This window comes from Euprymna scolopes, chromosome 6 (assembly GCF_053919585.1).
Source record: "Euprymna scolopes isolate OS-2025 chromosome 6, ASM5391958v1, whole genome shotgun sequence".
NCBI classification, from domain to species: domain Eukaryota; kingdom Metazoa; phylum Mollusca; class Cephalopoda; order Sepiida; family Sepiolidae; genus Euprymna; species Euprymna scolopes.
In genome coordinates, this window is record NC_136487.1 from 92,645,608 (window position 1) to 92,672,838 (window position 27,231).

The following is a 27,231-nucleotide window of genomic DNA, read 5'->3' on the forward strand; positions in this document are numbered from 1 at the left end:
CCTGCATGTTTGGCTTGTTTTTTTTTTGTTTTTTTTTCAATAGAACCAACTATTTTCTTGAAGTTAAATTGACTCTGATTTACATTTATATTACTGTATTTTCTTTTGTCTGACATGAAAAGAAGACTGTTGTATGCCAAATAAATATTGATGAGGTCATCTGACAAAAAAAAAAAAAAAAAGACATCAAAACAAAAGCATAAATATCATATAAATGCAAAAATGACAGACCAAATAAAACCATGAAGTAAGGAGGGGGTAATTTGTTTATTTTCTCTGGGTAAGGTTCCAAGTGACCTATAAGGTCAACAGTCGAAAAAGGGCAACAAAAGAGAATGAGGTATGTGAAAACAAATGATGGGGGTGGGGCGAGTCGAGGGCTCTTATCCTTATTGCTACTCATTGGGAAACAATATCGAACAGATATGTCGACAGGCAGGCAATGTAATATGTAAAATGAATGATAAAAAAAGCAATATTAAAAGAAATTCAAGTGCGTAGGCAGACAACATTGCAATGAAGGCACAGATGAAGAAAAAGAAAGACCTTGAAGAAATGTGAAGGATAAAGAGATTAAAAAAACATATATATTTGTATGTGTGTTTTTTTTAATGACAAAAGTTTGAAAGAATAATTTAAAGAAAGAATTCATATTATTAGAGTTGAAGTTTATTACAAAGCTATCTTTATTATTATATAAAAATCACATTGTGTGTGTGAGTTCTTTCCTCATATGTTCCGAAACGGCTGAGTCTATCTTTTGCAAATTTCACAAAAAGGTAATTTATATTTCTGGCAGTGTTCTTAGATATGTTTTGTATAGATATTCATCCGATAAGTATCGAAAATCAAATCTGATCTTAAAAATTATCTATCTTCTCTTATAGATAAAAAAAGAATTTTTACAGGGAATTATTTTACATTACACCGGTGTAACCTTGGCCGGTGTAATTCAAAAATTCTTTTTTATTTATAAGAGAACAAAGACTATTTTTAAAATCGTCAAGCCGAAATATCAGCTGACGTTATATTGTAAACAAACACAGAGAGAATTTGATGAACGACATGATCATTATTATTTAAATAAAAAATGCCTTATAATATATAATATTCAATAGACGATTGATTCTATAATAATATATATGCAATCTGCATAAATTAAAATATCATGTTTAAGCGTATTGTACGACCGGGCAACTAGATAGATTATTATAAAGTTTTTAACTGATGTTTAAAAAAGATACAAATTTCTCATTTATAGTTGATAAGAATATACACATTAATATACGCACACATATATATTATGAAAACACTTGAACATTGATATACAGCCGCATGTATATATATATCTCTAGTTAGGCAATATATATATATATACGATAATATTATTTTAATAAATATTTACCATTTATACCTACAGACACTGTTTTGTACTTATGCAATCAGCAGTATAGGAAGTGACAATTACTAACAGTTGGGAGATTTGAACCCAATCACAAAGTCAATCTTAAGTCCGTAAGCTGGTATTCTATCGCCAGGCTACCAGAAATTAACACAGAAATTTAGGGAAATTATGTACCACTTTCTTATGTATGTATATATCTATCATAATAAAGCCATATTCTTGTTTGTCTCAATGACGTCATAGATGACATCATAGCATTATGTATATGACGTCAGGTGACATAATAGATAAGACAGTCATATATGACGTCATAATATGTTTTCCTCTCTATGTATATATATATATATATATATATATATATATATATATATATTTTTATTTTTATTTTTTTTTGTGAAAAAATGTGTGAATCTGTTTATATCATCGTCAGTTACTATTCCAAAAGTGTTTGTCTCAACCAAACTTTTTATTTAAAAAAACAAAAAAAACAAAGCGGGAGACCAGTACCCGCATTAAGCTGGTCTGCAGTTTGACTTGTTGCTGGCTATCTTGCTCTTGCTTGTTGCTGGATGTCAACATTTTGAACCGAGAGAGAGATTTAGCTGTCGTACAAAGCTAAAACTCTGTAACACCATCTTTGTATAGATACTCCCTCAGGTATTTGTCTATTATAAAAAAAAAAAAAAGAAAAAAGTCCTGTGGCGATAAAAAAGCTATGACGTGTGTACGCCTGTAATGCTGGATGCATGTAACAATTATTCTGCCATCATTATATGTATCTATGTATGTATATGTGTATGTATATTTATATATGTATGTGTGTGTATATTTATATATGTACATGTGAGTTTATATGTATTTATATCTATGTGTATATGTATGTATATGTGTCTATGTGTATATATGTTTGTGTGTGTACATATATACATTTAGAAATGTTTGTATGCTTGTATGTGTGTATATGCATGTATGTGTATGTATGCAAGTGTGTATGTATATGTATTTGTATGTGTGCATGTATGTGTGTATGTGTATTAATGCATATATATGGATGCATATGTATATGTAGGTAAGTGTATGTATATTTATGTGCATATGTGTACGTATATGTTTAAGTATATGTGTGTATGTATTTGTATATGTGGATGTATATGTATGTACATGTGTATGTATGAATGTGGGTATGTATATGTATGTTTGTGTATTATGCATTGTGTATGTATATGTATATATGAGCGTATGCTTATAGACATGTATGTATGTATGTATGTATGTATGTATGTATGCATGTATATATTTATAGGTATGTATACCAATGACCGTCTTGTTTATGTTTGCATGTGTGTGTGTATGTATATGTATGTGTGCATATTGTGTATGTACGCATGTAGATATGTGTGTGCTTGTATATATATGTATGTATAACAATGACCGTCTTTAGTGTCATGTCTGCTTGAGCATGTGAATTCGCTGGCAGGACTATACGTCTTTTTTTTTTCTAGCTCATGAACTTTCAGTGTCTGAGGGAGTGGCACTCGTCTGTCAAGACGTTGCAATCATCATGTATGTATGTATGTATGTATATATATGTATGTACATATATATATATATGTATGTATATATATGTATGTACATATATATATATATGTATGTATATATATGTATGTACATATATATATATGTAAATATGTATGTATATATATGTATGTACATATATATATATATGTAAATATGTATATATACATATATATATATATATGTAAATATGTATATATACATATATGTATATATATATGTAAATATGTATATATACATATATATATATATATATATATATATGTAAATATGTATATATATATATATACAGTGATGATCATATTTATTAGCACGGTAAAATAAAAGTTAAATTTTGTCTAATAAATTCTAAAAAAGGGATTAAATTAAAGAAAATAACAAAGTATATTATGTATTTTTAACTGGCCTTTCCGATGCAGCAATCGGATTTTAGAAAAAATAAATAACAAAGGAACAACAAACATAATTGCAAAAACCCCTTGTTCAAAATTATTGGCACGGTTTTGTTTTTCTTTTAGTATCAGTATAATATCAATCAATTTCCGGTTTACGTGCTTTCTGAACTTTTTTATAGCCATATTATGCTTGTTTAACGCTAATTCAGTGAATAATTTTTTTCAGATAATTTTTAGATAGCGATTTATTTAACCTATTATAAGTGACTAAATTATAATTTTCAATCGCCATGGTTAAAACTAAGGAACACAGCGAAGACGTCAGGAAGCTTGTTGTAGCATGCCATACCAATGGGGAGGGCTATGATAAGACTTCAAAGAAGCTAAACCTTCCCAAATCCACTGTTAGAGCCATAATAAACAAGTTCAAATCGCAAGGCCACGTTATGAGTTTAGAGGGTAGAGGGAGAAAAAGGATTCTTTCCCCAAGAGATGAACGGAAAATTGTTCGACAAGTAAAACAAAACCCAAGGATCTCTGTTGGGGAGATTGTTGATGAACAGAGCACCTCTGGAGTGAATGTATCTCGACATACAGTTGGTAGAGTTTTGAAGAGAGCTGGTTTAAAAGCATGTCGTCCGAGAAAGACTCCCTTATTGAAGCCTATGCACCTGAAAGCAAGGCTAGCCTTTGCAAAACGTCATATTGATAAAGATGTTGCATTCTGGAAAGGTGTTCTATGGACTGACGAAACGAAAATAGAGTTATTTGGCCATAATAAAGTGTCTTATATTTACAGAAAATCTGGCGAAGCTTTCCTGCCTAAGCACACCATACCCACAGTGAAGCACGGTGGAGGCAGTTTGATGTTTTGGGGATCCTTTGCTGCCTCTGGACCAGGGCGACTTGTTAAGGTCACAGGTAGCATAAAAAAGGAAGATTATGTTAAAATATTGGATGAAAACCTGAAAGACTCTGCTAAAGAGCTCTCACTTGGTCGTCGTTGGTGGTTCATGCAAGATAATGACCCAAAGCATTCGGCTAAACTGACTAAGAAATGGCTTGAGGACAATCATATTAATGTTTTGGAGTGGCCATCACAAAGCCCAGACCTTAATCCAATTGAAAATTTATGGAGAACATTAAAATTGAGGGTAATGCAAAGGAAGCCTAAGAATCTTATTCAATTGGAGGATTATTGTCAGGAAGAGTGGGCTAAAATTACTACTGAAGAGTGCAACAACTTGGTTGTAAACTATGAAAAGCGACTGAGGAAGGTAATCAAGGCCAAAGGCTATACAATCGATTATTAAATAAATCGTGCCAATAATTTTGAACAAGGGTTTTTTTTGCAATTATGTTTGTTGTTCCTTTGTTATTTATTTTTTCTAAAATCCGATTGCTGCATCGGAAAGGCCAGTTAAAAATACATAATATACTTTGTTATTTTCTTTAATTTAATCCCTTTTTTAGAATTTATTAGACAAAATTTAACTTTTATTTTACCGTGCCAATAAATATGATCATCACTGTATATATTCCATATATATATATATGTAAATATGTATATATACATATATATATGTAAATATGTATATATACATATATATATATATATCTATATATAAATATATACATATATATATATATCTATATATAAATATATACATATATATATATATCTATATATAAATATATACATATATATATACATCCATATATAAATATATACATATATATATATATATATATATATATATATATATACATATATGTTTTATATATGCATACACATATGTATATATGCATATTTATATACATACATATATATATATATATATATATATATATATATATATATATATGTATGTGGATGACTATAGCGCTCCTCACCTTGAGTTGAGCATATTGAGAAGTGAAAAACGAATTACCATTAGCATATAAGCGACGCTCTTTGTGTAAACAAATCGAGCGGAGGTATTTCGGACGATATCAAAACATCGTTAAACTCACTACTCGTTCAAGCACCGCCAATAGCGTAATGGTTAGAAGCCTTGACTGCCGTATAAAACGGTCGGGTTTCAATCCTGGCTTGAGGTAGTTGCCTGTCTAGCCGCACTGATGAGCTGTGAAACAGCGAAACAGTACTGTATGTGGATGACTATATATATATATATATATATATATATATATATATATATATATATGAACAAATGATTAATAAAACATGTTAAAAAACATCTTAAAAAAGAGTTAAAACATATTTAATTTTAAAAAGGAAGCACAAGATAAGTGGATAGTCCTTAATCCGCGGAGTTTCGAAGAAATACTCTCCTTCTTATCAGAGGGCAGGAATTAGCAAAATGCGGGATCGGATTTTGCATGTAAAAGTATTTAATGAAACCACAAGTAAGTCACAGATCTTACTTGGTTAAAAAAAGGGTGAGGTAAGGGGAATAGGAAGTAATATATATATATATATATATATATATATATATATATATATATATATATATGTATCTGTGTATATATATATATATATATTATTATTATTTACTATAATAATTTTTTTTAAATCCCTACAAACACTAGTGTTTCATCCTTTCGAGAATCATCAGTGCAGGGTGACACGATTGCTGCCGGTTGGGAGATTCGAACCCATCAATGAAGTCATCAGTTATCTCTAACTCTATGTATGTATGTATGTATGTATGTATATATATATATATATATATATATATATATATATATATATATATTATAACATTTTGCTAAAACTCAAAGACATACAATTTTTTCATAACTTTCTTTTATTCCATCGTGAATATATATATGTATATATATATACATACATACATATATATATATATATATATATATATATATATATATATATATATATATATATATATATATATATATATATATATATATATAAAATGAGCACATTTAAAAAAAGGATTAATTTAAAGATATACAATGAGGATGAGTTCTGAAGAGTTTCTCACATGATTTAATTTTATTTCACTCATTAACAAGTTGCCAACATTGAAATTCTCTGTCTGAATGGAGTGGATAACATTATTAATGTTATTTTTCATTTATTTAAAAAAATACTGAGCATTTTTACAAACATTACCATAACACTATAATAATGTACTTAGCCTCAATTTATTTTAAGAATATTTTTTTAAACAGTTTTAAATAAGTACCAGTAAGGATTGCAAGTCATTTTGAATTAAAGAATAGAATTTAACATTGAAATTCTTTGTGTAAATGTAGTGGTTATTATTGTCATTCTTCTTGCCCTAATTCAAAAATAGATATTGAGCAGTTTTACAAACATTATCATTGCCACATAATAATACACTTTCATTTCTATTGAAAATTTTTTTTAATCATGACTTAAAAATAACAATCAACAAGGGGAATAATTTATTTTAAATTGCAGAATATAATAGGAATTGTCTACTTTAAACTAGAAAAATGTGCAAATAGATAAAATAGATAAAAAACTAATATGATTTTCACTAGTATATTATAAACTTGAAAGCCCATTTTTCAGACTTTTATTATTGACTCTAAATTCTGTCACTTACCAAAGTGAGGTAAAATCCTGCCTTTTCCAAACAACATCTCATTTGTTCTGTTCCCAAATATTCGTTTTGAAGGTAATCAGCGTTCTCAAAAATGCTTTGTAGTGCAGTCTTGTGTTCTTGCATAAATTTCTCCAGCCAGGACAAATATACGTAGCATAACTTGAACCAAAAAATAAAATTAAAAAAATTAATAAAATCATAAAATAATAAATAAACCACTTTGATAGGATTTAATGTGATTGTTTTTCAAAGAAATTTTACTCTAACTTCTGTTGCAGGGCTGTTAAGGTTTCATTTGGTAGAATTTTGATCAATAGTTTTAAACCCATGCGTTTATTAATATTACTAGCAAAAATATGCTCCCTCCAATCACATATTTTTGCCACCCTAAATAATGTAAGTGTTGAGTTGCTAATGAACAGCTGATTGTGACAAATTCTTGTTGATCTATATTATCCTCCCTAACTCAATGGAGGAGATAATAGCCTGGAGGATAGTCTTATAGGAACGTGTTGTCAAACTGCTATCCAACCTAGTTCACATGCAGCGCATACATGGACACAATGCACAACACCCTCGTTTGAAATATATACAGTTATCAGCTTATTTCCAGCAATTGCATGTTTCAGCCCACGCGTGACGATATCAACTTCCTTTTCCCTTTCTCTCTTATACTTGTAACATCAAGCTGAACAGACTTCCTGACTTTCTTGTAAGCATGTCTTGCATTTGTTGCCTGTAATAACTTCACACGATTTGTAAGTTACGCAGTTAGTAAGCATTGTTTCTTTATTTGTTATTCATCTATAAATGTTACTTTTCCGATGTGATAGACAACATTAAACGACTATAGTCTCACGACACTATACTATAGACACTATAGTCTCATGGCAGCAGAACAGAAATAACATTATCCTCTCAAGAAAAATGTAATGCCTGGGAGAATGGTCTAATGACAACAGAAAAGCCACTACTATACTCCTCCCCTCCAATAGAAAAGATAATTTGTGTGAGGATAGGAATCACAATCAGAACAAATATTACATTACCTCTCCACTCTCTTAAAGGAGGAGGTAATGCCTGTATGAATGATCTCATGAGAACAGAACAAATTCTATACTATACCGTACTTTGTGGTAATTGCACCAACTATCTAAAAGTGCTTTTTTGGCAACCACGCATATAAAGAGCACTTTTTTTTTAGTTGGTGCAATTACTCTCTGGATTTGGCACAATGACCCCAAAAGTATGGTACCGTTTTCTCTTGAACTGAGCATTAAAAGGTAGTTAACAGACAGATACTAAATCTCCATTAGAAATGGATAGCATTTACATAAATGTTGATCCTCCTAGCACATCTCTTTTACGTTTATACATACTTTCATGCAGCTTCATAGGAAATTTGGAATTTTGATCATCAGTTTTGACCATATAAGGGTTTAACAGTAGCAATATTAAAATTATGATGAAGGGGATATTGGATCAATTATATTTCAGATACCTCAGAGCCAGCAAATAGAAAAAAGGACGATTAAAAAAAAAGTTTATACATTTTGCTTATTTTGTAAATAAACAAAAGAACATTAAAAAAAATACATAATTGTTTTTACAAAATGCATATAAAAAATATACTTGCACACATTGGGATGAGGATTGATTATCAATATTATTTGGATTCTTCACACTGCTGTTCTCATCTTGAGTGTTTGCACAACGTTTCGGTCGATGTAACTCTGGCCTTCTTTAAGTGTGTCTTGTTGAACTCGTGAATCTTTCTGTTGAACACGAGAATTTGTATGGAATTTCAAATGAAATCCTTTATGTAATCCATGGGATAGCATGCTCTCATTCCGTCAGCCATGACCAGGTAAAAGTTCTAAGTAATTTGCTGAGTTCGACAAGATACACTTGAAAAAGGTTGGAGGTTACATCGACCGAAACGTGCAAATAACGCACAAGATGAAAACAGTAATCCAAAGAATTCAAATAATACAAACTTAAACTATTTTTCCCTACATCAATGATCAAGCTTGTGTCTAACTCTGCTTTTGTAAGGAGACAAGTAAATAGAGAGATAATCTCTGCAATGTTTTCTTTAAATATTTGTTTTGTTTATTTATTAAAAGAATCATGTTTTTAGGGTCGGAAACTACCTACCTAACGCTTATGGTTCACTAGTTTTTGAACTCGAACTAGTATTAAATTTTTTATATAGTTCTTAACATCAAATGGTTGGTCGGGATTAATTCCCATGAAAAAAATAAAAACAAAAAACCTATGCATTTTTAAACTTTTTATTTTATTATTATTTTAAATAAATATTTAATATACTTTTATTAATCTGAAATGACCTGTTTTGAAATATTGGAGGATGCCAAGAATGTTTTAACCACATAGTTGAGGGCATACACAATACATAGTTAAGGACATACAGTAATACATAGTTGAGGGTATACAGTAATGCATAGTTGATGGCATAAAGTAATGCATAGTTGAGTTGATTGCATACAGGTATACATAGTTGCTGCATACAGTAATGCATAGTTGAGGGTATACAGTAATGCATAGTTGATGGCATAAAGTAATGCATAATTGAGGGTATACAGTAATGCATAGAAGTGTAACAGAATGCTTAGGAAAATCCATTAGTCAGTGAAGTACTTTACCGGAGAAATAAGTATTTGAATTTGAAATAAATTGTTTATTACATCTGTCTCGTTACTTTTCGGACAGACCTTATATAAGTGATGACAGCAGAGGTTTGGGGTTTCTCTGGTTATGTGTTAAATTGTTGGCAACAAACACACAACAGAAGAGTGTTCCATTCATTTTTATGAAGAGCTTTGCGTTATCACTAATAGTACCTGGCGATTTCACTTACCACAGTGCTCAATCTACGGAGAGATAGTGGTATGTTTTAAGAAACTAACAAATATAGCAAGGATGAAATTACTCTGAAAGAGAAGAGGGGAGGAAAAAATAATGAAATTAAAACTCAAAGGGATGTTGTTATTGAGCATACGACAAGATAAATGACTTACTTTTTGCAAATGGCTTTGGATATCCATGGCATCGTTTTGTAGCACTGTTTTTTTCGGTATATGTTGCATGTCACTTAAATGTTCGTAAATCTTTTCACTTATACGGACACCCTAGAAGTGAAAGGAGAGGAAGAAGTGCTTAGTTATTTTACATTAGATTCTGTCATGTTATTAAAAATAATCAATTAGAAATATCATGTTGATTTTATTTTTGGCAGAAGAGTGTAGGAACCACCAAAATGTTAAATGATAAACTGAATCTAAAATATCATCTATCAAAAGTTTTTACATGTATGACACCACACATTATTTCCAATTTAGCTTGGAAACTTAATAATCTGTAAAAGTGACAATGTGTGTGTGTGCGTGTGTGTGTGTGCGTGTGTGTGTGTGCGTGTGTGTGTGCGTGTGTGCGTGTGTGTGTGTGAGGACGCTTCTCATCATATATACTCAACGAATTTTTGATCTACAGACTTGAGATTTGCTATATAAGGTATTCAGACATATGAAACACTTTTTAATCGGTTCCATCTGAAAAAAAAAGGGCTGCTAAAATTCAAAATTTAATAATTGATATTTAGGGGGTCATCAGATTTTATCTGCTTGTCAACTGTTTCACAACTGCACATGCACAAATCGTTCACATGACAGCTTCCTCATGTTAAGAATCAGTAGGTTTGAAAACACTTCTTAAAGAACGTGTCAAGCTGACCTAATGGTTATCGTACTTGACTCACTGTCTTCAGGTTTTGGTTTCGATCTCAGCTCGAGTATTTTTGTTTAATTACAAGAACTGAACTGTTTAGAAAAAAAACATAATACTTGCATGCACATGTCGCAATTTCTTTCCGTTTATGTTTTTTACTTCATTTTTTTAAAAAGGAATTTAATGTTACGTTTAATAGCGGCCAATGCCGGGTATATCTGCTAGTATATGTATAAAAGTGAGAATGCGTGTGAGGACACTTCTCAACCTATATACTCAACAAATACTTAATCTACAGACTTGAAATTTGGTATATAGAGTATTCAGACATGTGGAAAACTTTTAATCAGTTTTCATCCGTAAAAAAAAAAATGGTTGCCTAGAGTCAAAATTGAAAATTGAACGTGGGGCTCATCAGATTTTTATCTGTTTGCCAAGTGTTTGACAAATTTGCATGCGTAAATGGTTAACTTGACAGATTCCTTATGTTAAGAATAAGTAGGTTTAGAAAACACTTATTAAAGAACGTGTCAAGCTAGCCTAATGGTTATCATACTTGACTCACTGTCTTTAGGTTTTGGTTTAATTCTCAGCTTGAGTATTTTTTCCTTACAAGAAGTGAACTGTTTAGAAATAACATAATACTTGCATGCACACATCTTAGTTTCTGTATGAATTAAAATATAATATTTATGCATATTTTACGACCAGATAGCGCCGGGCGGCCTGCTAGTATATCTATAAAGTTGAGCTTTTCTCGCTCTGACATTGATATTAAAAGCTTACTTTTTGTATTTAAAAATTATTAAAGCGAACTTCTTAATATTTCCAGTCATGGCTATGCCAACAGCTACATAAAGGTTAACCAATTTGCATATTCGTTTGAAAAACGAGCGTTTATTAATTATTTATTTTTATGGTTTCTTATTAGAGGATTGGTTTCATTTCACTATTACGCCGAATTCTGTTTATGCATAGTTTCTACATTCTGCATAATTGTGTAGAATTTAAGATGAAAACGTTTTAGTACACTATATATATATATATATATATATATATATATATATATATATATATATTGTTATTATCATTATTATTATTATTACTACTATCATTACTATTATTATTATTATTATTATTATTATTGCTATTATTATTATTGTTGTTGTTGTTGTTGTTTTTACTATTATTTAAGCCCTCGTTTAAGCATTGACATACATCTAACTTTCAGTTTTATTTCCAACATTAAATCTTATTAACCTCTGATTTCTCTAACCGGCATATCGAGCTTCCAATTTTTGTGATGGCTCCTAATTTAAAAACAATGCCTTTCCTCTATATCTGCCACTTTATGTATGTATGTATGTATGTATGCATGTATGTATGTATGTATGTATGTATGTATGAGTATATATGTGTATATAGGAGTATGCATGTGTGTGGGAAAAGAAAGAAAAAAACAGTCCAATTATTTTAATATGTTTGAACAAAAATAGGAAGAAATAATGAAAATTAACATAAAAAATAATATTCTTAGTTGATTTATTTAGTTATTTTTTTAACATTATATGTTTGTATATATCAATTAACAAAAGACACTAGAATCTACAGTAAGCGGTTAAAAAACAAATAAACGCACGAGTGTGCGTGTGCATATAGACAATCCAGACAAACAGCACGTCCTTTGACCCCGTCTCGCACATAGAACCATAATAAATCTATAAGTCTAAGCTTTTGGTGAAAAGATTCCACCTAGCTTATCACCTACATCTGTTTATCAATCTCCAGGTGTATATGTATGTACGTCTATAAACGTGTGTGCGTATCCTGTGTATGTGTGGGTACGTGAAGAAGCATATGTGGTAGTGTGCGGGTGTATATGCATGTATGTTCACATATGCAAGAGTGTTCGTGGGAAGCGTGGTGTCCAATTCAAAGTTTTATGAAAGACTTGGTTTTGAATAGAGGCCACACAATTTGCTGACCATTCCAAGTCAAAAATGTTGGAAGGGTCATATTCAAATAGATCTTAACCTTATTGGCTATACTTGTGCCCCTCCTGCTGCTAACCCTTCCTGCTCTACACTCATGTTTCCATTCTTGATTTTTCAAAAAACTTTTTGTATTCCTACACGTCAACATATAGGAAATAAATACAGAAAGGATATAAACATTTATATATTTTTCATTTTGATTTTGTATTCATATATATATATATATATATATATATATATATATATATATATATATATATATAATTGACCTTGTGTGCGTGCAAAAAATCTCTACCAAACTCCTCTTGGAATATTTGTTGTACACAGTTGAAATTTGATATATAACTCATAGCACACTTTCGATTTGTTTTTTTATCTGGCAAAAATTGTTGCTAAGGGGTCAAAATTGAAAATAAAACAATTGACTGTGGAAGAGTAAGTTAAAGTTTCTTTAGTGCATACTCAAAATTGAACGTTTGTAGCTCAAAGTTATTGAATTTTTATCTTTCCCTATCCATCTGTCCATAGCTCAGATGGTAACTATGTTAGGGAGATAAATAACGACTAAGACTGGGGCGCTAAACGTTCTGATTTCAATTCTAGCAGATGATACCCAAGTTAAATTTGTTTTATAACGTTTGAAATTGTTACTATACATTAGAGAATTGGCTTTATAATAATAAATAAGAAATCTGCATGAATTAAAATATAATATTTATGCATATTTTACGATTGGGCAATACTGAGCAGCCTGCTAGTATATATATATATATATATATATATATATATATATATATATATATATATATATATATATATATATATATGTAAGGGGGTGAAAATACACACATACACACACACATATATATATATATATATATATATATATATATATATATATATATAGTTAGGTATCTTTGAACATTTATATACATAGCATTCATTCCTGAACTAATTAACTAATCAGCATATTTTTTACTTAGCATTTTTTAATTTCCCCGGGTAACATTTGGGCCTGCCAGTTATTATTATAGTTATGATTTTATTCCTCCTCTTTCATTTTCATTTTAAATAGTTAATCTATATAAATAAAAATGCAAAATGTATGTTTGTTCGTAATCGATAATCTAAATAACCACTGGACTGATTGCTTCAAGATTTTGGTATAGTATTTTCATCGTACCCATGCGTGTTTTTATATATGTTTTTAATTATAACTTAATTTTTATTTAATAAATTAGGTGGTTTTCTTTGTAAAGATGTTGCCATTTTTTTTTTATTTGGAGAAATATCATCGCCTACCAGTGATTCACCAGTCACGTGACATCACTAAAAGGAACTTTCGGTCAACATCAGTATCTCACTTAATGTAAACAGAATTTGTTTACAGTATGGGTATATTAGAAATGTTTCACAAATTTTAAATGGATAAAATTTAATCACGTGATTATTGAAACTGTAATCATGTGATTAAAATTTAATTTAAATTAACCACTTTGCTATCAATTATTCATCTAAAATGGGTATTAGCAGCAAAGCAACTTCGTTTTTACTATTCAGGAAATAAAAAATTTTAAATAGAATTTGACGTATATCTGTAGAGTGACTTATGAGATTTCTATTTCAGTCACCTAAGAGTGAAATGAGTTTTGGAATTTATATCCAAAGCTAAATATTATTTTTACATAAACAATAGCATTAATATACTAAGTTATAACAAGTTTCATCGTGAAACCAGCACAAACTTCTACTTACGTTGTATTAGAAACTAAGTGACCCCCCAAAAAATATTGAATTTTCGGCATAAAAAAAACTTGCAAAATCTGATAGCTGAGTATCAAATCAATAATAATCTGCTGAAAATATTGAAAAAATAAAAAGACCCTCTTCCATATGAGCAATAATTTGGTTTTGTGTTTCCTTTGAGTGTTTCCAATAAGTGGGGATCGAGTTACTAGAATTTTGTATTAGAAACTGAGCACCCCTTTCAGGATTTTCAGTCAATTATGGTTAGGGTTCGACCGGCAATCACTGGATGAAGCTGAGCATTGTTTAAATGTTGAAACACTAAATCGATATTTTTTTTTGTTTTGTCTACAAAAATGTAATTTTTAAAATTATTTCTTGTATTTTTTTCTGCTTATTTTTATAACATCTGTTGACAAAAAATAATTTGTAAATTCTCTTGAAAAAAACTTGTCTGTACTTTCACCTAACAATTTACGGTAAAAGAATTCATCTTTTCTTAGAACTCCCCCCTAACTTTTGTTGATAAAAAAAATAATAAAAGTACATAAACAAAATGCAACTTTTCTTGAGGAAAATAAATATATATATATATGCATATATATTCAGTAAATTTACAGTAGGTTTATGCTATTTTTTATTTGTTGTATTTCTATTTTTTTCTGGTTTGTTTGTTTTGATATTCGTCGGCGTCTGTTACTTTGCTTGGCTTAATCCAGTGACTGCCGGTCGAACCCCGAACCATAATTGACAAAACATTTCGAGGATCTGGGTCAAATTCTGCAAGAGTACCCCCCCCCCAAAAAAAAAATATATACAGAGTATTCATTGTACAAGTCGTCCAATAAAAAATCGGCTAGCCGAAAAGTTGATATTTAATTAAAAAAAAAAACATAACTACTTACATTTTTTGCCAATTTCAACAATAAGCAATGCTATCTACCTAATTGTCATGTCACAATTATTTAAGTCTTTTACGATTCAACGAAAATATGATTTCAGCTATGTTTGTTTTTTCACATAATATGAGACGAAATAAAAGAGAAGGGAAATAGCTAAAATTTCTTAAAAAAAAAAAAAAAGAAAGGGGACATCTCAAAATATTATGTATCCAAAAATATTGAGAGCATAAACATAAAAAACATATATTTTGTCTTTTGTGTGTGTGCTCCATTTAAACAAATTGAGCCACAGCAACGCGTGGCCGGGTACAGCAAGTATAAAATATTGATGTTTCAAAGTTTTACTGCAGTAATACCACTGGTACGAATGTACATAGTCTGCACATTTTGTGATTGTAAATTCATGATAGATTTTTAATATTATCCTTTTTTAAAGTACATTTTTTTTTTAAGAAAAGAAATATTCAGTAAGGTGAAGTTGACTGACCTGGAATGATAACAGTTGTAGTGTTGGATGACCAGGCATTATTTGTAAAATGAGTTTAACACCATCATCACCAATAGCATTATTATCCAACTGAAAGCAAAAAATTAAAGAAATGCTTGCCATCAGAGAAAGTATATATATATATATATATATATATATATATATATATATATATATATATATATACACGAGCAAACAGTTAATAAAACATGTTAAAAAACACTTTGAAAAAGAGTTAAAGACATATTTAATCTCAAAAGGAAACACTTGATAAGTGGATAGTCCTTAATCTGCGGAGTTTCGAAGAAATACTTTCCTTCTCATCAGAGGGTAGGAATTAGCAAAATGCAGGATCGGATTTTGCATGCAAAAGTATTTGATGAAACAACAAGTAAGTCAAAGATCTTACTTGATAACAAAAAAGTGAAGCAGAGGGAATATGGGGAAGAAAAAGGTGATTACACGTGAATGGATTGTCTGGCGGAAGATAAATAATCCAGTGACGGTAAAATCCAAATATATAACTTTTATATATATATATATATATATATATATATATATATATATATATATATATATATATCAAGACCTGTCAATTGGAGTTGCCCGGTGGTAGTACCCCCCCCCTCCCTCATAAAAAATTAAAGTACGGCTGTTGTTGTTGTTGTTGTTGTCCAACTCCCAACCTCCTCATGTTAATTTTTATTTAAAATAATATATACAGAATTTTGTTTATATCATAAACAATATAAATAAAACACGTTATAATTTGAAACAGTGGAAACGTTTTTAAATTGTAATTTTAGACAACAGAAGCAGAATTTTTTTATAATTTTGAAAGAAATTTTGTTCACAGACATTTTTCAATATACCTAAAAGATTTTTCGTCAATAAAAACGTGTTCACTTATTCTTCAAGTAAGCAATCCAATTTTGCAATTAAAAGTTGTGTCATATAGATTAGTATCGCCTTTTCAATGAGTTAACACTGAAATAAACGCATATCTTATTCACTTAATTGAGCACTTTCCTTTCCTTTATATATCACATGCACTATGTATATTTAGGCAGCACATCATTATCAATACATGTCTGATTATAGATGATGAAATTTTCTCTTTTCATCATTTTCTTAATTACAGAGTTGACTCTGTGAACTAGTTTTTGTGTCTCTGTTGTTTATTCATGGAGCATGAATCCAGGAGTTCTCTTTTGTCAATCACAAGCACTTTTGATCCTTGCAACATTTTCACGAGTTGATATTTTTTTTGTTATATTGTTGTTTCTTGATGTGCGCTTTATTATTTTAGTTTGTAGTTTTAGCAGTAGAAATGATAAACACCTTAAATAAAGTGGTGCTGGCTAAATCTCAGATATGCGGGTTCATATTGAAATTATATCAGTTCAACATATTATTTTGAGTCTAAAAGAGATATAAAAAGTAAATTAAATTTTTATTTTATTCATTAGATATTTTTATATATTTTATTTAAAATAAATTTTAGAATTTAAATTACTTCATTTAAACTTTTTCTATTGATCTGCGCTTTTCATGTTCATTTGGAAATGTTTTCTAATGATAAGAAACTTATTTATTGATTCCCCACAAACTTCTTGTGGATATTTTCATAATATTTTTTGGATCACTCAATTTATTATTAGCTACCTTTTTGTACTTCACTCTAATCCATTCAAACATTTTACAGATTCTTCCTTCTGGATCTTATGGAATATAATTTCATTGATCGTTTGATCCTTTACTTTTATTGAAAATGCCTTTTTATTCACAAAATATATTTCTTTTATATATTTTCAAAATTATGCCTACCATATGCTTTTTCTTTTTTTTTTTTTTACTGATTTTTAATCCTATCTTTGAAAATCCAAGGATTAAGGATTATTCTTTATTTTCTTTGTTTGAATATTTGTTGAATTAATAAATATCGTAATATATTCAGTTCTTTTTTCATCATAAATTTTCTTTATACACGCACAGATATGCTTTCATTCTTCACGATACACTAATCTTCAACACTGAATTTATTATTTTCCAAAAGTCTTAACTCATATGCAGTTATCTCCCTTTCCATCTATATGAAGTTGAAAATTTTAATCGATGCTTATGTATTGAGATTTAACTTTATTTCTTTTATTTAACAAAATACAAGACACATAGCGACTTTTTTTTCTTCTTTTGACTTCTTTTTCAGATTAACAATAATTAGTTATGGGTTATAACATTAATGATAACTACAAGTAGTATCTGTTCTTCAGATGCGGCACTTCAATTTCTTGTTCTCTGTCAGTGGAGGAGAAATCCTTCACGATTAAGACAATTTTTATTTTTTTCCTTTTCTTCACATTAAAAAACGACCCTGGTGTCTAACTCTGTCCCATGGAGAGACATTGTAAATAGGAACTACGAGGTCCTGGATATGACCTTAGACGATATCCAGTGGTGAGGGCCCCAACTTCCTTTCAGGTCCACTCTGACCCAGAATGGTAGTACCTGTTAGGGTCCCAACTATGGGTTAAATAGAAACCGTCTTGAAAACAACAAATATTAAAAAAATTTCTTCTGAATCTTTGGATTCGGCATTAAATAACCTGAAAAGGGTTAATATACCGTAAAACAAAAAAACAAAAAAAAAAAAAAGAAGAAAAAAAAAATAACTACGAAGAAGTATTTAACACATGAACTTCACTGGTGTCATTACTTATTCTTACGACAATCAACATACTTTTAGGACATTAGGAGGCCAGACATTCACATATGTATACAGCAAATATAAATATTTTATTTTATTTTATTTAGAATTTAAAGTTAATATTCACAAATATTAAAACGATAACTATCAAAGAATATTGAGTTATAAAACACATACTTCATCCCTAGAATGTGTCAAACACCACAGTTTTTTCACTACTTATCAAGGTCTAAAAGCCACTTGAGATTGCTATGATAATCCCCTTTATTTAAGAGGCTTAAGAGCCAAACCAAGTACCATAATGTTTGTTAACATGGGGTTAAGGGATAGGAGCAGGAGTTCCTGAGTTTCGTCCATTTTTTCCTGGGCATCACCAGGACTGATGCGGCTAGTTAAATATACACTTTCTTAACTTTGACATTGTCTGCTGCTTTTAAATAAACATCCACAGCTTTTGTTCACTACTATTAAAATCATTTATGATGTCATCCATTTTCAAGTAGATATATAAATTTTTTTTTTTGGGGGGGATAATAATTAATGAATATGCTCAGCATGATTTATGATTTTCCCACTTAACAAGAATGTGGTACAAGGTTATTTGACAAGTGTATAACCAGCTGCTCTGATGAGAGTAGGCCACTCAGGCTGGCTACAAAAATAGCAGAGAAAGAACCTGTCAGCATTCCCGATAGAGGACCTCAAGTTACTAGAAATGAGAATGGCCAGAGATGATATAAGAATGATATGATGAATGTGTAATGTGAGTGGTAAAGACAGGTTTAGATCTGATGACTTCAGAGGTAGATTAAATCTGGACAGTGTAGGAAGATGTGTGCAAAACAGGAGACTTTATTGAAAGAATGGCTGAGAGTTCTTGGGTTAATGGATGCAGAACAATTGAGGCAACAGAATCAATTAACAGGGGAAGGCCGAGGAGAACATGGAAGAAAGTAATAAGAATGGACACAAGAGAAAAAAGGATGAATAAAAACCTGTTCAGAGATAAATTAGTTTGAAAATCAATTTTTAAAAGTCACTCAACATATTAGAATGTAAAACAGACAGTAAACTGATGATGATGATGATGATGATGATGGAGTTTTAGTAGCATATGCATATAGAAAATACAGTGCCCCGCAAAAGTTTACAATACACATTTGAAACTGCCAGTTTTTGTATTTCTTGCTTCCAAATGGTAAGGAAACATTTTATAAACATAGAAAATGTATTGAAACTAAGATAGGAACAGTGGGGAAAAATATAAAATAACAATTTAACACAACGCGAAGAGAAAACTCAATAATTAATAACACAAAAGTTTACAGCACGTATCAAATTTATTAGATTTCTCAATAATTTGATGATGATTTATTATGGTGAAATGCTTAGAAGCTTCTAGAATGTTCAGGAGTATGCAATAGTGTTGTGAGACCGGATCTCACCTCATAATGGACTCGTCCAGATCCTATATAAGCAGCTCCTAAGGCTGGTACGTTGGAGCGAGATCTCAACGAATACTGTACCTCGGGGAACGAGATTTTACTGATACCTGCAACTACTACTATTCTCTTTATCTTTCTCTATACCCTTGTACCTTTTCTTAATACACTTGTAAACTACCTATCTGTTTTCCCCGTATCGTTCTTGTGGACCCAACTGAGCCCCACAACAAATAGACATCGAAGTAAGCAATTAATAAAAGTATTGCGTCATTCTTTATCTAATAACCGTATTGTAAGCAACCACATCATGGAAAAGAATAAACAGATTTGTCAAGAGCTCAGAAAATGAATTGTAAGTCTTCATCAAAATGAATTGGGATATAGAACAATATCCAAACAGTTAATGGTTCCATTGAATTCTGTTGGAACAATAATTCGGCACTAGAAATCTCACAAATCAACCCTTCCTTTGGCCAGATCAGGTCGTCCTTGAAAAATAACCAAACGTGCTGAAAGGTTATTAATAAGGAAGGTTATGTTCGCCTAGAATTACTCTTGGAAAGCTGCTAAAGGACTTAGAAAACAGTGAAATTAAAGTTAGCAAGAACACAATCAGTAGAACCCTTCACCTTAAAGACATCTTCTCTAGATCAGCAAGGAAAACTCCCCTTCTTAAGCCAAAGCATGTTCGTGTTAGGCTTGATTTTGCAAATGAGTATACAAGCAAGCCTCTAGAGTTTTGGCATAAAGTGCTTTGGTCAGTGGAGACCAAAATTGATTTGTTTGACACTCCAAAAACATCAAAAGTTTGGAGAAAAAAAAGGTACTGAATACCAGTTAAAAACACCATTCCAACAGTAAAATTTGGAGGAGAATCCATTATGATCTGGAGTTGTTTTAGTGCCGGAGGTGTAGGAAAAGTGGAAATAATAAAAGGAAAAATGAATGGAGCACTTTATTGGAGTATCTTGGAGAAAAACCTTAAAGAAAGTGTGAAGTTGCTCAAATTAAAATCAAACTGGATCTTTCAACATGATAACGATCCAAAGCACACTGCAAAACTCACATAAAATTGGTTTAATTCAAATAAAGTGAATGTTTTAAAGAGCGCCTAGTCAATCTCCCGATCTCAACCCTAGAGAGAATTTATGGGGAGAATTGAAATTACAGGTCCATAGAAGAGAACCTTCAAATCTGCGAGAATTGGAGAGAATTTGTGTGGAAGAATGGAATAAAATAAAACAAGACACATGTAAGAAGTTCGTAGGAGATTACTCAAAACGTCTGCATGCTGTAATCAACAATAATAGTTATGCTGCAAAATACTAGATATTATTTTGTAAATGTTTTGTAAATTTTTGCGTTGCTAATTATTGATTTTTCTTTTCGCATTGTGCTAAATTATTATATTTTTATTTTTCCCACTGTTCCTATCTTAGTTTCAATACATTTGTATAGTAAACTTTTGCGGGACACTGTATAACAAATACTGACCCAATGGGTCATGGATGGTTTAGTAAATAAATAAAAAATAACTTTACAATAAGAATTTCAAGAGCTTCATTGTTCTTGAGACCTCTAACTAAAAGTCTTCCTGCTCTCGGCACAAGTCGGTTCTTGCTGAAAAAGAAAAACGGCTTTATTTACTGAAAGTCAAGTTATATTGTTAATTCAGTGGAAGTTCGTTGATTAATATAAACCTTAACTTATCTTTTATGTATATCAAAATCAACGTCTGTGTAAATGTGTATGCGATGTTTGTGTGTTCCCTAAAGAAAAACTTGACGTGAAAACTTCTAAAATATGTTATAACTGAATCTTATGTAATTGTTCTCAATAAACCTGCATTTCCATTTGATCAGGATCAATCTTTTGGGTCAAAGGGTTCCATATTCACAAACTCCCTCAACCAGCATTCAATAATAATGAACCGATTGCAAGAAATTGACATAGATGTTCTGCACACACAAATGGTTCTTATAGACTATATCAGTTTTGAAAATTTTACCTACAAAGGGTCCTACAATCTCCATATTTACAGATCCCTAAAATATAATTTTTCAACAATTTGTACCAGTTACTAGATAAAGTGAAATGGGATGTTAGAGAGAATGGGAGATAAGATGATAGGGAGAGACATAGGAGAAAGTGATCAGAGTGAGAGTAAGAGGGTAGAGTAAGAGATTAATAAAGAGAGAGAGGGAGAGAGAGAAAGAGAGAGGGGGATATAAAAGAGAGTGTACCAAGTGAGACAAGGGGAGATAGGGGATCTTTTTTTGTTTTTAACTCTTCTATTTTGTTATGAATGACTTCCTGAAATGCCTGTTAGATGTGCTAGTATAAATAAAAAATGTCAATGTCAGTGTTCTCTCAAGAAAAATGATTAGTGAATTTACATAAAAACTAAGAATATTTATTTGTAAAAAATTCTGAGGTCGAATTTCTAAGTGTCACCTCCCCTCAAAGAGGATATGTGGATAAAACCTCTCTTAAAACTTTGAATATATCCTATTTTGATGAAATTTAAATCATATGTATAACATTATCTGGGAAGGCAATGGATGTGGTTGCAAAACTCTACATAATGTTAAATCTTCATATGTCTCTCTCAATGAGCTATGGGGACAGACCCCTTTAAACCTTAAAATATGTACATTCGATTTTAATGAAATTTATAAACAATATGCATAAAGCACAAATTCAAAGAGTTTTCCAAAATTTCAGACTTTTCTTACTAAATTAGGAAGTAACACGACGGTGGTGGTGAGGCAAAAAAACAAAGTAATATAGTGCTATGAGCATAGTGAAAAAAGACATAGTAGTGTTCTTCGTTCAATCTTGAGAAACGTTTGGGTTTCCTGCTTAAATAATAATAAACAATAATTAGCCTAGAAATAAACCTACTAAAATTACTAACTCACAACATGTAGTCTTACTGATGGACACACTGATATCCTTCACCAGTCCCTTCGATTTTCAGCTGCTTTTATGCAGGCTTCAAATGACAACTTAGTCTATTATGTGGTGTTACTTTCCCTTTACTTTGCATCAATCTGATGTGCACGATTCATTGTTTTGAGAGGGACACCATCATCAGTCCATTCAATCTCATGGTGCGACTAAACCAGTTGAGCTTCTTTCTATGGATGATTGGCACAAGAGGAAGGTGTAGGTCGATGGTGTTAATAATGCAACCCTGAGAACATTGTAACTGATATTCAGAATTAAACTCTCATCTCTAAACCCTTGTTTCAAGTTCACGCTTCACATCTATATAGAAATATAGATTGAGCAAGTGTTTGGAGCAGTTTTACTCTTTATGAAAATGAGAGAGATTTTCTTGACATGACTGTTTTTTATTTCATCAGTTCTACTCGCATTTCTGGTTTTGATCCTTGCTCAGAGATTATAGATCCCAGGTATTCCCACGTTTTTAAGTTTCTCTTTTCTAATTAGTGTTATATTGGGGCTGATTTTGAAATATTGTTGAATACTAACTTCATCTTATCAGCACTTAATCTAATTATTTTCTTTTAATAGTGCTCTCCTGCACTCCAACCTAACAGCAAGGCATGTAGGTCTATAAATCAATGTTCAGTTTACTGTGGTACTTTTTTTTGTTTTTAATTCATGACAAAGACTATTAAATACAACATAAATTAAATATTTGGAAGATACATATATGTACGTATCTTCACGGACAACAGCCAATTAGGGATTGATAAACAGAAAACAAGAGAATCTCTCTTCTTGTTTTCTGTTTATCAATCACTAATTGGCTGTTGTCCGTGAAGATATGTTCATTCGTTGTCAACACAATTTTCTATCACTCGGATCTTAAGCCATCAATTTCAATTATCTTATATCTTCAATCACCAACTTTTTCCAATTCCTCCACCCACTGTCTGTGAACCACATATCTCTGTTAAAACTACTTTCCTTGAGTTTTCTGAAAATGTTCTTTGCAGATGAGCGAACCAATTTAATATTCTACTTTGGATTACTTCCTCCACATCGATGACCCCCAACTCTCTGGTTGATGAATTTGTTCTTGGAATCATAGATCTATCAGTTCATTCCACATGGGTTATGGAATTTGAATCCATAGCCCATGTCTCAGTCGCATACAGAAGAATAGATCATATACACACAGTATACGACTTACCTTCTAATCTTACCTTTTATGTGCTTTTGACTAACCCCCATCAAATAATTTTTTGTCTTACTCCCTTTCCCCATTATCTTACTTTATTTCATTTATGTGCATTAGCATTAACCAGCAGTTATTTTTGAGCGCTTGAGTCTTGAATAAAAAAATGGAACTCTATGACCGAAGAAACAAATAAAAACTAAATTCTGTATACAACAGCAAAGAACAGTATAATGTTGTCTGTGCTTCAAAAAATAATTTGATTAGGATTTTAATTGTTAAAATATTTAAAAACGGCAGAATTGATGAATGCCAAGTACAAGTTACACATTTATTTACAGTTGACGAAATATACAAAACCACAAGCATAACATTATACACAACATGAATAAACATAGTTCTTATTCACACATAGTTGCAAATGCATAGATATCAGAATAACTCAACTGTTCTTTATTTATGCTTTTTTACATTAAATCCGTGATGTCTGATGTTACTGAATATTCTTTACTCTCTAATCCTTTTAGAGTTAACAAAACGAAATATTTTGGTGGTATCATACTACTAGTGTATTTGGAGACTCATTTCCCCAAATTTATATCCTCGTAATGATATGGGCTTCTCAATGTTATTTGGAGTTTACTATAACATAATTTTAATAAAACATGAGTTAATATATGTGTAATTTAGGATACCGTATTTGATGAGACAATTCTCTTAATTTTTGAGCTACGTGGTTAACATAATAAAAAGTGTAGTTTTTGTATACGTGAGATCAAGGATCTTTAGGCTGGTGTTCACCATCAAAGAGAAAGCTAGTGACCGACAGGAATCCTCTGCAAATCCATTCCAACCAATGTCTAAGACTTTCAGACTGGGATTCTGCTACAAAGAGAAGAAACTAAAGTTGAAATGGCAAGAAACAATAAAGAAAATAAGAATTAACTTAAGAATTTCATGAAATGGCAAACATGAATAAAAAAATTGTTTGACCTTTCTCAGAGGATAAAATTTCATCTTGAACAAAATCTTGTTCGATTAACGTATGAGATGCCTTAAATAAGTTTCAAGAATTATATGCAATAAAATTCTGTTTTAAACTTGGAAAAAATGTCACAGAAACGTGTAGAAATGCTTCAGACTGCTTTTGAACCATCTTACATGAATCGAGCATCAGTTTTTGAGTCGCATAAGAGATTCAAGGAAGTTTGTGATGGATGATGAGAGGTGTGGGAGGAGTAAGGAAATCAAAACACCAGAGTTGACTGACCAAATAAAGAATTTTATACATAAGGACCGTAGTGTGTCTATAGAGACAATAAGTGCACAATTTAATGTTAGTGTGAAAACCAGTCCACAACTTCATCCTTGTCACAAACTCTTTGACCAAAATGGATATCAAGACAGTTCCTCATCCTCCCTATAATTCAGACCTTGCTCCCTGTGACTCTTGTCAGTTTTCAATCTACAGACTCGAAATTTGATATACAGGGTATTGAGATTTGGAAAAATCTTTGTAATCCGTTTTCGGCCAGAAATTTGGTTGTTAAGGAGTCAAAGTTCAACGATTTGACCTTTGAGAACTCTACCAAACTCCTTCGACAATTTTGGGTCTAAACACTTTAAATTTTAGATATAGGCTCCTTGGACATGGATCTAACTTAATAACTTGATTTGAGCCCAAAACAATAAATGTTAAGAGGTCATAATAAGGGTCAAAGTTTAAAAAGAAATTGACCGCTTTTTTTTTTTTTTTTGCTCAACATACACATCCAAACACCCGGACAACGCCGAGCTGAAATGCTAGTTTATCTATATATCTATAAAAGTGAACGTGTCTGTGTGTCTGTGTGTCTATCCGTCTGTGTGTCTGTGTACATTTCCCTACGCAATAACTCTGTCAATTTTTAATCTACAGACTCGCAATTTGATATACCGGGTATTGAGATTTGGGAAAATCGATATGATCGGTTTGCGGCCAGAAATTTCACTGTTAAGGGGTCAAAATTCAACGATTTGATCTTTGAGAACTCTACCAAACTCATCCGACAATTTTTGGTCTAAACACTTGAAACTTTAGATATAGTTTCCTTGGACATGGATATAACTTAATAACTTGATTTGACACAAAACAATAAATTTTAAGGAGTCATAATAGGGGTCAAAGTTAAAAAAATTACCAACTTTTTTTTTTTTTTTGCTTAGCATACACCTCCAAACACCCGGGCAACGCCGGGCTGAAATACTAGTATATATCTATAAAAGTGAACGTGTCTGTGTGTCTGTCTGTCTCTGTCTGTGTGTCTGTTTACATTTTCATTTGCAGTAACTCTGTTAATTTTCAGTCTACAGACTCGAAATTTGATACTCTAATTTAACTTCCAAATCTGACCCCCAAGATCACCATGGGCATGGAATATGTGCCTATATAAAAGACGGCTTTCCATATGGTAGGGACATCTCCAGAGAAAATCCTAACTTACCCTATATGTGCTTCCGGGTGTCACTAGCTCAAACTATTGCATTTATATTTGCTCTCTATCGCCCGCACAACAGCAGAGTTACTATCTTTAAAAGCATATCTGAGAAAATTGACCACGCCCTATCTGCTTATCCTTCAGCTAATATTCATGTCTGTGGAGACTTCAATGTTCGCAATGTGGAATGGTTAACTCATTCGAACAAACCTGATGATGAGGGGAGGTTCTGTCATGATTTCTTCATTGCTTATACCCTCACTCAGATTGTTCACGAACCCCCCCCATGTTCCCGATACTGACGGCCAGTATGCAAGTCTCCTAGACCTCTTTCTCATAACTTGCCCTGAACTGTATTCAGCTTCTGTTCTGTCTCTACTTGGATCTTCTAACCACTCAGTTGTATCAGTTAAGATAAAAATGAAATGTAATACGTCCCCAGATGTACCTCTCCGTCGTACAGTATATCGATACTCTATGGTTGACTGGGATAGCTTCTGCACATTTATATCAGATCTACCTCTGTGTTCCATGTTTAAAAAGGATGTGTCCTCTATAGTATCAGACCTGACAGAATGGTAGGTATAGACCGTTTCATATCC

General features: G+C 31.2%; 1 protein-coding gene across 4 annotated transcripts in view; it reads right to left on the reverse strand.

Moving 5' to 3' along the window:
- LOC145277794 (uncharacterized) overlaps positions 1 to 27,231 on the reverse strand; it is an 87,265-nt gene that overhangs the window by 9,080 nt on the left and 50,954 nt on the right. For 3 of the 4 annotated variants that reach the window (XM_080129614.1, XM_080129612.1, XM_080129615.1), the window contains exons 10-14: positions 24,922 to 25,037; positions 21,544 to 21,622; positions 15,851 to 15,940; positions 10,016 to 10,126; positions 6,975 to 7,133 (exon numbers count right to left, since the gene is read on the reverse strand). In XM_080129614.1, coding sequence (XP_079985740.1) covers positions 6,975 to 7,133; positions 10,016 to 10,126; positions 15,851 to 15,940; positions 21,544 to 21,622; positions 24,922 to 25,037 — 555 coding nt within the window. The remainder of the gene's footprint in view (positions 1 to 6,974; positions 7,134 to 10,015; positions 10,127 to 15,850; positions 15,941 to 21,543; positions 21,623 to 24,921; positions 25,038 to 27,231) is intronic. The other variant, XM_080129613.1, reaches the window with a different exon arrangement.